General features: G+C 35.9%; 1 protein-coding gene across 6 annotated transcripts in view; it reads left to right on the forward strand.

The window, feature by feature from the left end:
• Nucleotides 1-11,339, forward strand: part of LOC107685251 (electrogenic sodium bicarbonate cotransporter 1-like) — a 64,863-nt gene extending 53,524 nt beyond the window's left edge. For 5 of the 6 annotated variants that reach the window (XM_016481770.1, XM_016481766.1, XM_016481769.1 and 2 more), the window contains 12 exons: nucleotides 187-257; nucleotides 1,395-1,580; nucleotides 1,837-1,950; nucleotides 3,042-3,203; nucleotides 4,107-4,285; nucleotides 5,486-5,558; nucleotides 5,651-5,719; nucleotides 6,624-6,797; nucleotides 7,227-7,391; nucleotides 7,848-7,941; nucleotides 9,439-9,518; nucleotides 9,859-11,339. In XM_016481770.1, the coding sequence (XP_016337256.1) occupies nucleotides 187-257; nucleotides 1,395-1,580; nucleotides 1,837-1,950; nucleotides 3,042-3,203; nucleotides 4,107-4,285; nucleotides 5,486-5,558; nucleotides 5,651-5,719; nucleotides 6,624-6,797; nucleotides 7,227-7,391; nucleotides 7,848-7,941; nucleotides 9,439-9,482 (1,331 nt within the window). In that variant the 3' untranslated portion in view covers nucleotides 9,483-9,518; nucleotides 9,859-11,339. The remainder of the gene's footprint in view (nucleotides 1-186; nucleotides 258-1,394; nucleotides 1,581-1,836; nucleotides 1,951-3,041; nucleotides 3,204-4,106; nucleotides 4,286-5,485; nucleotides 5,559-5,650; nucleotides 5,720-6,623; nucleotides 6,798-7,226; nucleotides 7,392-7,847; nucleotides 7,942-9,438; nucleotides 9,519-9,858) is intronic. The other variant, XM_016481767.1, reaches the window with a different exon arrangement.
• Nucleotides 11,340-12,354: the final 1,015 nt, after the last annotated feature.

Below are 12,354 nucleotides of genomic sequence, written 5' to 3' on the forward strand. Positions count from 1 at the left end.
AAGTGAAAACCTTTCTATTTTGGATTTTCCTTTTTATTTTTATTTGCATTATTTATTTATTTTACATAATAAAGTTTCAGAATTTTTCAAAATTTCCAGGTTTCAGATTTACATGTTTGAGCCCCACTGTATGTTTTTGGTTCTTTCTAAAGGCCACTTCAGACCTTTGACCTTTGTGTTTTTCAGCCAATTCTTCAGATGTGTACACTGATCCACTTGATTCAACATTTATCTGGACTGTAAATTACAGCGATACAGTAAGTGTTTCAAAACATCACTAATATATGTGCATAGGCTGTAATACACTACATGAGAAACATGCTCCTCATTTCTAGGAGAAACAGGACAAATTAAAAAATATATATGTCTAAATAAATAAATAAAAATAAATAAAATAAAATCAGCTAAAAATATAAAACATATTTGATATCCTTTGACTGAATGGAATCATAGTCTGAAAAAGCTAATAAATCCAAGTCTATGCCTATTATACACTACATGATTTTCTGTGAAACCTGTCAACTGCTCAGAATCTGTAGACTGGCACTGACTTTAGGCAACTTTTATCAACTGCTCCAGACTAAAAATGAATTTAAAATCTGGACAAAACTTGTGTTGTGTATTTCACTTGTTAGGTTTATTGAGGTCACCAAACAGAACTTACACAACACATTGGAGAAAACTTCCTTGTCCTGGTTATGTTCAGAAAGTACATGGTGCCATTTAATCCTTAAATTGTTGGCTGTTTTCATAAAACGTTTTCTCCAGACCTGCCTGACGTTTTGTCCTCTTCTAAAGCCAAACTGAGCTCCCAGCTGCGAATAATAGAGATCTCTCAATGGTTTCATTCAGATGTAGTCCTCAGTTTGAGATCAATGAAACATAATGCCCAAATCCTTGCCAATATCTTTGTGACTGAATGAGCCATAGCTCATGTTTCGCACCTTTTGTGCAAACTTGAACAGTAACAGAGTCATTGTAAAACTTCAGAGAGGTTGAAGACAACAAAGCATCAGCCTTCAAACAGAAACTGGAGAGTGTTCAATGTTCTGCAACTGTCTTTGTTCATAACACAAGTGTCACTCAACTTTAAATGTATGTCTTGGGTTCAAGTTACTGTAGGTCTGTGTGCTAATAATGCAGATCACCACAGTAAAACGATTTCAGTTCATACCTCAGTTATTACAATAAACATGATTACATAAATGCAAATTATTTAGCATGGGTTTGTAAAATCAATCAACAAGATCTGACTTATTGCTGCTAGGTTCATAACGAGAGAGTTACAAGGAATGTCATGATTTTCTGTAAATGAACAACTTAAAAAAAAATGTTTGATCCAGACACCTGTAGATTTGATGTTCTGATCATATGTCTTTGTGTCATTTGAGCAGCGCTTGAATGCCAGCTGGTCCTCACTGTCAAAGAAGGAATGCTTGAAATACGGAGGGGAGCTAGTGGGCACAGCCTGTAACTTTGTGCCCGACATCACCCTCATGTCCTTCATCCTTTTCTTTGGCACCTACACCTGCTCCATGTGTCTGAAGAAATTCAAGACCAGCCCGTACTTTCCTACTACTGTAAGTAGCCACATTGTCCACCTGTGGCGTGTTTGTGATGGATTTGTCAATCTGTGCCTCTAATCATACAGCATGTGTAGAGGCAATCAATATTTAGTCTCTAATCCATATACTGTGGGCAGGTAGACAATTGTTTTGTCAATCCAGTCTCTATACTCCTAATCAATACTGCAGTTGTTGAGGCCAAAGACTACTGACGTCATACTCATTACTCACAGCAGTTCCTAAAAAAAGCATATTTTTTCCATTTTCTTAGGTGAGAAAACTCATAAGTGACTTTGCCATTGTCCTGGCAATTTTGATCTTCTGTGGTGTTGATGCTCTTGTTGGGGTCGATACGCCAAAGCTCATAGTGCCAAGTGAATTTAAGGTAATCTTTCTGTCCATATTGTCTGTCTTTTACTGTAAAGAGATACTCCTTCTGATGTGCACTTCTAATATTGCTCCAGCACAGACAGTGCCATTCAAAAATTTGGGGTCTGTAAGTTTTTTTTTTAAGACGTAAGTCTCTTATGCTTACCAAGGCTGCATTTATTTGATCAAAAATACAGTAGAATTTGTGAAATATTATTACAATTTTAAAATAGCTGTTTTTTATTTCATTATATTTTGAAGTGTAATTTATTCCTGTGACGGCAAAACTGAATTTTCAACAGCCATTACTCCAGTCTTTAGTGTCACATGACCCTTCAGAAATCATTCTAATATGCTGATGTGGTGCTCAAGAAACATTTCTTATTATTAATAATGTTCAAAACAACTGTGATATTTTTTTCAGGATTCTTCTGATTATTTAAAATGATTTATGCGTATAATAACATTATAAATGTCACTTAATCAATTTAATGCATCCTTGCTAAATAAAAGTATTAATTCCTTTCAAAAAATTAAAAAATCTTACTAGTTCTAATTCACATGACAAGAACCACATCCTAGAAATATCAAATTAAATTATGAACGCTTTCCAAACATACAGTATGGAAGCCCACAGAGGTCATGCATTAATTTATTTCTGTCTAACTTTATTGACATAACTTATCTTTACATAATTAGTTACATTATAATGTGTTTTTCTGTGGTTATCTAAAAAAAAGTTTTATTCAATGTATAAATAGAATAATGTGACAGATAGTCTAATCAAGAGATTAACTTGAATTAGATGTTATTTAGTTCTACCGAATGTATTGGCACAGTGAACACTGCATGGGTCGGTACATGGGGTGTTTCTACTCAGGTGGCCAGAGGGTCTGCTTAATAGAAATAGATTTTGCTCAGGAAAACAAATATCATAGGGTACATTGGCTGGCCTTTCCCTGTTTGCCGCATCTTAAGTTCAGATTCACAGTATGAGTCAGTGCCAATCCACTCAGGATGTTACCATTCGTTTCCTGTAAACATTTGCCAAGTGCCCTGACTGCAAACTTCTGTGATTCTTAAACTGCACTTCCCTCGTGTCCTCAGCCAACAAGCCCAAACCGTGGCTGGTTTGTGCCACCTTTCGGAGGGAACCCCTGGTGGGTGTACCTGGCAGCAGCTCTGCCTGCCCTGCTGGTGACCATCCTGCTCTTCATGGATCAGCAGATCACCGCTGTCATTGTCAATCGCAAGGAGCACAAGCTGAAGGTAGGCCTGCCGTGACTCTGCTGTGTGATTCTCTCCTGAGCCAGATGGTTTATCACGCTCACTTTGAGCCGCCCAGGACCACAGGAAACACGCATAGTGCCATGGGCAACTATATCGGATATTTATAGAAAGTCTCTTACAAATAGAGCTTTTTTATCTTTTGTCTGGTCGGATGTGAATCAGCACTTGGAGTCAAAAATAGCATTATTTAAACAGATTGATGTTTTGATGATGACAATTGATATTTCTTTATTTTTTTGATATTACATTGAAAACTGACGGATAAGCAGTTTGATTTTTTTAATATACTGAGTTTGTAAGATGACAGCTAGACAGGTTTAGTTGATAATCATGAAATCTACACAAGGCTATATTATATTTAAATCATTTTAAATTCAAACTCAGTGCTTCACCAAGCAGTTTCACCCCAACGTCACACTTTTGGTCCAGATTCTGAACAGTGGAACAATAAGGAATTGTGAATCAGACAAAGGCAAAGCATTTATTCTTTTTTGGCGTGTAACGTGAGACTGGCCTCAAAACATTGTGTCCTCTCACTATAATGCCTCCCCATGGAAGAACTCCTATTCTCATCTCTGTGAGAATTACACTGCCCTGGTGACATATTGTACTGTACTTTTGTGTGATGCAGAGTAGTTTTATTTGTTAGAATAAAGCACTTGATGGATTATTTAAAGGGACAGTTCACCTAAAAATGAAAATTCAGTCATTGTTTACCTGCATGCAGGTTTAGAGCTTCGAGAGACTGAGTAAATAATCTGAAAAAAATTACTGGGTGAACTATTCCTGTAAAATGTCACCAAGCACTGTTATGAGTGATAAAATGTTTTTGATGCTTCCAATAGCATTTTGTAAACAACCTCTTTTCTCTGTCTTGATCAGAAAGGTGCAGGCTATCATCTGGATCTCTTCTGGGTAGCTGTGCTGTTAGCAGTATGCTCTTTTTTGGGTCTGCCCTGGTATGTAGCTGCTACAGTTATTTCCATCGCCCACATTGACAGCTTGAAAATGGAGACAGAGACATCCGCTCCTGGTGAACAGCCTAAATTTTTGGGTGTCAGGTACGTTCTAATGCATATAAAAGAAGATTTTTGGTGATTCCTATGTATTTGTACAGTGTCTATGCCAATAGAGCTTTTGAATCACTCGTTGATTACAGAGTTGGGCTCAGTGGGACGCCTGTTAAAAGGCTGCATGTTGGACTGAACTCCAGGGGGTTTATTGATGCAGCTGTAAGCTGAACAAATGTAAACAGGCCTAGTTCTGCTGAAAACACACTGTGCCCATATTTAGGTTGTATTTTTAATGCTTCTCTGGTTTGGTTAAGCAATCCAATATGATTTAATTCTCCAAAATATTTCAGATATTAATGATAATTGATATTATAATTAGAAATTATTAGTAGTAATTAAAGAAGTGGGGTCTAGTGGTTAAAGATGCGAGCTGGTGACTGCAAGATTGCAGGTTCAAATCTATAAACAGTCACCTTTATGCCTCTGATCAAGTCACTCCAGGAGGAATAACTTTGGATAAAAGCATCTGCCAGTTGACTTCTTCCTGTAATTTAAACAATGATACACTAAATGTCTGTTGGTCTGTGAAGATTGTACAGATATATGCTTTATTGCTGTATGCACCTGTTATTCATGGGTGCAGCTGAAATAGCCAAACCTGGCCAAATAACCCCACATACACTAACATTCAACATTTTTTCAATGAAATTAATACATTTATTCAGCAAGGACACATGAGATTGATTAAAAGTACATTTTATAATATAAAATTACAAATTGTTTCAAATTTGTTTCAAATAAATGCTGTTCTTTTGAACTTTGTATCCATCAAAGACTCCTAAAGATGAAAAATGTATCACATAATTGTTTCTTGCAAAGCAAATCAGCATATTAGAAGGATCATGTGACACTGAAGACTGGAGTAATGGCTGCTGAAAATTCAGATTTACTTCACAGGAATAAATTACATTTTAAAATACAGTATATTTAAAAAAAAAAGTTTTATTTGTTTTATTTGTAATATTTCACAATATTATCATTTTTACTGTATAGTTGATAAAATAAATGCAGCCTTGGTGATCATAAGAGACTTATTTCCAAAACATTAAAACATCTTACCAACCCCAACATTTTGAACAGTAGTGTACTTTTGGCTATGTAGTGTCATTAGTTGAAATTATAATAGGTAGACTTTAATTATTTTTATTATTTATTTATTTTTAATTTTTGTAATTGTCTCCTCTTCAGGGAACAGAGAGTCACTGGTGTCTTTGTCTTCATCCTTACTGGTCTGTCTGTCTTCATGTCTCCTATCCTCAAGGTAACTATACAATACATCCAGTTGCATCAAACACATTGCTGCATGTGTGTGATTTTCTTTTTCTGTTCTAATTGAATAATTATTTCCTGTAGTTTATACCCATGCCAGTGCTGTATGGAGTCTTCCTCTACATGGGAGTGGCTTCACTCAACGGAGTTCAGGTGAGTTACCAACACAATTCTGTGCTATTAAAAACTGAATTGAAAAAAAAAAGCCTTTTAAATTACATTTCTGGGACACAGAATTTCAGAAGACTTGTTCACACCGGGACGAATATCGCGCGCGATTATTGCCGACATTTAATGCCTCGTGACTAAACAAAGGGCGCCAATGTGAGTGTGCACACCGACGCGCAAAACGCGAGGCGTAAAAGCGTATTTAAAAAAAACACCTTGGGCTCGTTTTTTTTGGTTTGACGCGCCACGTTAAAAACTGGCCGACCAATGAGATTGGCGCTTTTGTTCACGTGCCTGGAGCTGCTGAAGTTACAGTAAAACATGACTTGGTGGCGCTCAAGCACAAAACGGTCTTGCCGAGCACACATTGATACCTAACGATGAAGAGGAAGTAAGTAGACCAAGAATATGCATCGAGGCAAGATGAATGTAGAGCTGCTGGTCTCATTGGTGTCTGAACACAAAGGGCTTTATGACAAACGCGACAGCGACTACAAAAATCTCGATAAGAGGGAGTTGTTATGGAGAGGAATTGCAGATCAAATAGGATTCGATGTGTACCGGGGTATTTCTATTCTGTTTTTCATTAAGCGCCATCTAATGTCAGGGAGTGAATTTGCACATTCACTCAGCTCATCGCCAGCGAAAATCGCTTGGGTATGAACACAAAAGACATGTCGAAAAACGTCGGCGGTAAGCGCACGCGATAATCGTCCCGGTGTGTACGAGGCTTAAGAAAGTGGAATTCAATTAATATAGATATAATCATATTTACAAAAACATTACATTATTTTAATAATCACTATTTGAAATCATTTGACAGTAACTTAGCTGGGAAAAGTATGTTTTTTTTTGTTTCGTTTTTTTAATAATGCTCTTTGGTTCTCAGTTTATGGACCGACTCAAGCTGCTCCTCATGCCTGCCAAACACCAACCAGACCTGATCTACCTGCGGCATGTGCCACTGAGGAAGGTCCATCTCTTCACTTTCGTCCAGCTGCTTTGTCTGGCGCTCCTCTGGATCCTCAAGTCCACTGTGGCTGCCATCGTCTTTCCTGTTATGGTTAGTCACCTCTTTCACCTGTTCTTGATTTAATACTGAACATTAATACTGGAAGCGGCTGTGACTGCAAAACTGAGAGCTTCAAGGCTAAATATTACACAAGCCATCGAAAAGTTGGAATACTTAAGATTTTTTTTAATGTTTTTGAAAGAAGTTTCTTTTGCTCACCAAGACTGCATAATGCACCAAGACTGCATTAAAAAAAATCGGAATTATTCAAAAGTGTTAACTGGTATAGTACTTGTGCTACGTATTGCACCCCATTAGAAAAGGGACAAAATGCATGTTGCACTAGAATGTTGGTAATGTTTAGATGTTTGTCAGTCAGCAATAATATTAACAGACACTCAAGTTCCAATATGTTTGCAAAATGCATCTGTAGTATATGCACTAACTGAAAGAGCACCATTTGCTATTCTCATTGGTCAGATCTTGGCTCTGGTTGCTGTGAGGAAGGCCTTGGACTATGTCTTCTCCCAGCATGACCTCAGTTTCCTGGATGATGTCATACCCGAGAAGGATAAGAAGAAGAAGGAAGATGAGAAGAAAAAGAAAAAGAAGAAACAAGGGAGCATAGACAGTGACATGGAAGATGTGAGTGTCCTGAAAAAATGTCTTTATATTAGTATTAAGAAGACTTCGGGCTTTGGAAATAAGTTTACTTGGTTGCCCTTTAATAAAATAATTTAATACCTGTGTATGATACACATTATGTTCTGATGATTGATTGAAAGACTATTTCTTTCTTTCTTTATGTTTTTTGTTTGTTTATTCATTCATTTATTGATTAATTGTTTTTTTTTTCATTTGATTTTTTCCTTGAAACATTACCAATGACAAAGCAAAAAGATGAGGAAAAAATAGCCTCAGTCACACTCTGAAGAAACTTGGTAGTCATGATTGTCAGACAGCTATAAATATTCTGTAACCTTTTTTCATTTAGTTTTAATACTATGAAAATTTAGGCGGCTGTGAAAGAGGAAGTGTGAACTACTCTGGTGTATCTGGTTCAGCTCCTAAAGCACTTTTTGACCGTTTCTCCCTGTGCAGTCTGACTATCCTTACAATGAGAATGTCCCCAGCATTAAAATCCCAATGGACATGATGGAGCAGGAGCCTTTTTTAGGAGATAAGGCCTCTGACAGTGAGTAGACTGGACCTGGGGCCTCACCTCAATTTGTACCTCTTGAATGATTCCGCATGAGCAGTTTGCTTTCTCTTCCTTTCATATGCGGTGCATGCTACCACTTGCTTCTCTGTCACATAATGCCTGTGGAGTTTGTCAGTCCTCTGTGGTAACTGACAGCTTCATTACCTTTTCTCGCCCTGTCGTAATCGTTTTGCTTTACTTTTGCAATTTTAGTTAACTGTTACTCTAAACTTAAAGGAATAGTTCATCCAAATGTAAAAATGTACTCCCCCTCAGGCCATCCAAGATGTAGTTTGTTTCTTCATCGGAACAGATTGGGAGAAAATGTAGCATTACATCACTTGCTCACCAGTGGATCCTCTGCATTAAATGGGTGCCGTCAGAATGAGAGTTCAAACTGACAAAAACATCACAATAATTCATAAGTACTCTAGTCCATCATTTAACATTTTGTAAAGTGAAAGGCTGCAACCTTTTTGTAAGAATCAAATCAATCTTTAAGATATTTGAAATTTAAACCATCACTTCTGGACAAAATACCAGACCATAATCCATATGCTTAATCCAGTGAAAAAGTCCATCCCTTGTGATCCTCTAATCTCAAGATACAACTGTTTTGGACTGTTTTCATTTGTAAACAGTGCTTGATCTGTGTATATTTCTCTCCTGATTCAGATGAGTTGATTTTTTTTTACTGGATAAAGCAATAGCATGGATAGAGGACTCGTGGCATATTCTATCCAAAAGCAATGGTTGAAGTTAAAAAAACTTCTTAATGATGGATTTGTTTATTATAATCATGCAGCTTTTCACTTCCCAAGACATTAATTAATGGACTGGAGTCATGTGGATTATTGTGATGTTTTTATCAGCTGTTTAGTCTCTCATTTTGACGGCACCCAATCATTGCAAAGGACCCTTTGATATGTAAGTGATTATATAATTTTTTTGGGATAAACAACATTTTTCCTAATCTGTTTTAATGAAGTAACACTCATCTACATTTTCAATGGCATGAGGGGAAGTACATTTTAATCTCGTTTTCATTTTTGCATGGACTGTTCAACCATCTTTTGTGTCATGCTAACATGGATTCAGGGATGATAATTGAGATTGACAATAATACAGAAAATATAAATTTTTTCATCTTTTTTTTTAGTGTGTAACAAGCTGTAGCAAAGTCTCTATTTTCTTTTCTACTAAAACTTTTAACATCTTAATTCGTAGTTGTATTAAGATGTAATTATCTAATGAAAATGCTAATTAAAAATAATCCCATGAAATCCCAGCACATACTCGATATGAAATCATTGGAGGTCTTTAGTCTTCAGTGATTGTGTTTGGCTTTTTTGCATGCATCTGCTGTATAAAGCGTGCTGGTGCTGTTGATCCTGTATGATGAAACTGCATGAAGGTGGTATATAGTGCTCATGTTCAGCAGAACGTGAAGCCAAACACGTGTTAATAATGGACCATGTGTCCCTCTTGCAGGAGAAAAGTCCCCTTCATTCCTTGACCGATATGCGTCGTGCTGAAAAGCGCCACTACTTGCAGACCAGCCCGATGTCAAGGTACGCATCTCAAGCTGTTGTTAGTAATATGTATTTATAGTATGGATGGATTGCTACACAGTGAATTTAAATAATGGGATCTGTGTTCAGATTTTGCATACGTCATAAACAGCGGTGCACATTTCTATAATACAATAAGCTGCAGGAACTAAAAGCCACTTTAATTTCTAACAACATCACAATTTGTCAAGGCTTTGTGATTACATAATGCCCCTACCTTTGTTAGTTGTTCAAATAATTCTTTGAACCACAAGTTAGTTTCAAAGAAATTCTTGGTAGTTACTGGGAAATAAATTGAATGCCTATTCAGAAGTGGACTGATTGAGTCTGTCTTCTTCAGTTCAGAGACTGCCATTAAATGTGCCTCAGATCAAAATAGATATGGACCCAGATGACAACAATGGCTACTACTGGAGGAGTCGAGGGTCTGAGACGTCCATATAACTCCTCCAAACTGCTACATAGATTTTATTAGCTCTTCCAATTTGCAGAAAGCCATTTGCCAAGGGATCTTTTATAAAGACTGTCCCTCATCACGGATCCTTTTTGTGAAGACTTGTCTCTCACTCACTTAATCACTACGGTTTGCAAGTTGTAATCCCTAAACTATTATGCAATTCAGTTCATTGTTTGACTTGTGTGTTGAGCTGTAGAGAAATGCTGTAGCTGTTTTTACACTTTTTAAACTACTCTCTCCATTATTCATCCAATGCAATATAAGTCGTTCTACCAAATTCACTTAACATGACACTATCTTTCCTTTTCCTTTATTTTTTGCTGCTCTACCTCTGTTTTACATGGTAGGCATGATGTAAAAAAAAAACCTTTTTCCATTTTTTATTTGCACAGCATGAGATCTTAATGTAGATTTTTTTTTAATGTACATCTTGAGCAGACTTTTCAACAAATTACTTGTATTATGATGAGAACAACTGTGACAATATATTGTAATATTTAACTGTTGATTAACTTTTTAATGATGGTTAATGTTATTGATTGGCATTGAACCTGCTATTTTTCATATTGTTTCCTATAATATGTGGTATTAAATCTAATATGTTTCCTTTAACAATATTTATGCCTAATTATCCAGACACGTTCTAAAAAGCTTGATTAATTAAGAAAGCCTAATAATTCATTTAGGGTTTCAAGTCTTGTTAGGCATTTGCTTCATCCACCTGGTTATGGAAACCCTAAAAAGTCTACATATGTAAACCTACATGTACTCCAGGGTCTGCTGTCCTGCAAATGATTTACCTAAGTGGCTTAAACCTGAATTGCAATAATACATGAAATTCCTTTAGTTTTAAGATTGTCTCATGTAATTCAGATCACTTTTTTTTATTTGTGCTTTATTTACTTGATGTCTATAGCCACTGAATGTCATATTGCAAGTTGTCATTTGTAAAAATGAGTCCGAAAATGTCAACAATGTGGTACATGCATTTGAATGATGACATTAGTGCTGTCATACAGTACATGTCCTAAACGATCTCTTTGATCTTTCAAGAACTCAGTATCTTTTGTTGATTCCTGCTAATTTGTCATTATTTTTTCTGTTCTCTCAAAAAAAAAAAAAAAAATCAATAGATCTATACAGGTAGCATCCATACTGTATTTTCAAAATCAACTGCTTTTAACCTTGTATGTAAAAGATTATTAACTTATATTTTTGGGGGTACCTAAAGATGAAATATATGTGAAAGCATGTCTGGGGAAATTCTTGAACGTTTAAACAATGCTAAATATTAATTGTAGAGTGTGTAACAAAGATAAATTTTTAATCAAGTTTTGTGAATTTTTAGAACAAAACAGCTGAAATTATCTTAGAATTTATATTTTTCAAATAAAAATTTATATTAAAAATGAACAGAATTTATTAAACGGTCTCCTCATTTCTTTTCATGTGTTATTTTTTTATACTTTTGTTTCCGACTTTAATATAATTTTATCTGATACACAGGGTAACTTACCCCACCAAAATCATTTTGCTACATTAAAAGTATTTGTGTATGTGAACAACTCACTTTATTTGTAAACTCACAGTATTTCTACACTAGACATATATATATATATACACATACACATACAGCGGGTAAAATAAATATTGAACACGTCACCATTTTTCTCAGTAAATATATTTCTAAAGGTTGTTGTTGACATAAAGTTTCACCAGATGTCACTAACAACCCAAGTAATCCATACATACAAAGAAAACAAAACAAGTAAGTTCAGAAATGAAGTTGTGTAATACAATGGAATGACACAGGGAAAAAGTATTGAACACATGAAGAAAGGGAGGTGCAAAAAGGCTTGGAAAGCCAAGACACCAGCTGAAATCTATCAGTAATTAGAAAGCAATCCTGCCCCTAGTAAGCAGAAATTAATATTAGCTGATTCAGTCCCAACATCTACAGTACCAGGATGATGAAGATGAAACGAGTGGACATTTCAGCAAGACAATGATCCCAAACACAGCCAAGGAAACTCAGTTGGTTTCAGTGAAAGAAAATAAAGCTGCTAGAATGGCCCAGACAATCACCTGAATTGAATCCAATAGAAAATAAGAACTAAAGATCAGAGTTCATAGAAGAGGCCCACAGAACCTTCAAGATTTGAAGACTCTGTGGAAGAATGGGCCAAAATCACACCTGAGCAATGCATGCGACTAGTTTCTCCATACAGGAGGCGTCTTGAAGCTGTCATTACCAACAAAGGCTTTTGTACAAGGTATTAAATCAATTTCAGTCTTTCAATATTTTTTCCCTGTGTCATTCCATTTTAATACACATAGCTTAATTTCTGAACTTTTTTGAAAGTTTTGTTTTATTTGTAT

The sequence above is a fragment of the Sinocyclocheilus anshuiensis genome, unplaced genomic scaffold (genome assembly GCF_001515605.1).
Source record: "Sinocyclocheilus anshuiensis isolate Anshui unplaced genomic scaffold, SAMN03320099.WGS_v1.1 scaffold577, whole genome shotgun sequence".
Taxonomy (NCBI): domain Eukaryota; kingdom Metazoa; phylum Chordata; class Actinopteri; order Cypriniformes; family Cyprinidae; genus Sinocyclocheilus; species Sinocyclocheilus anshuiensis.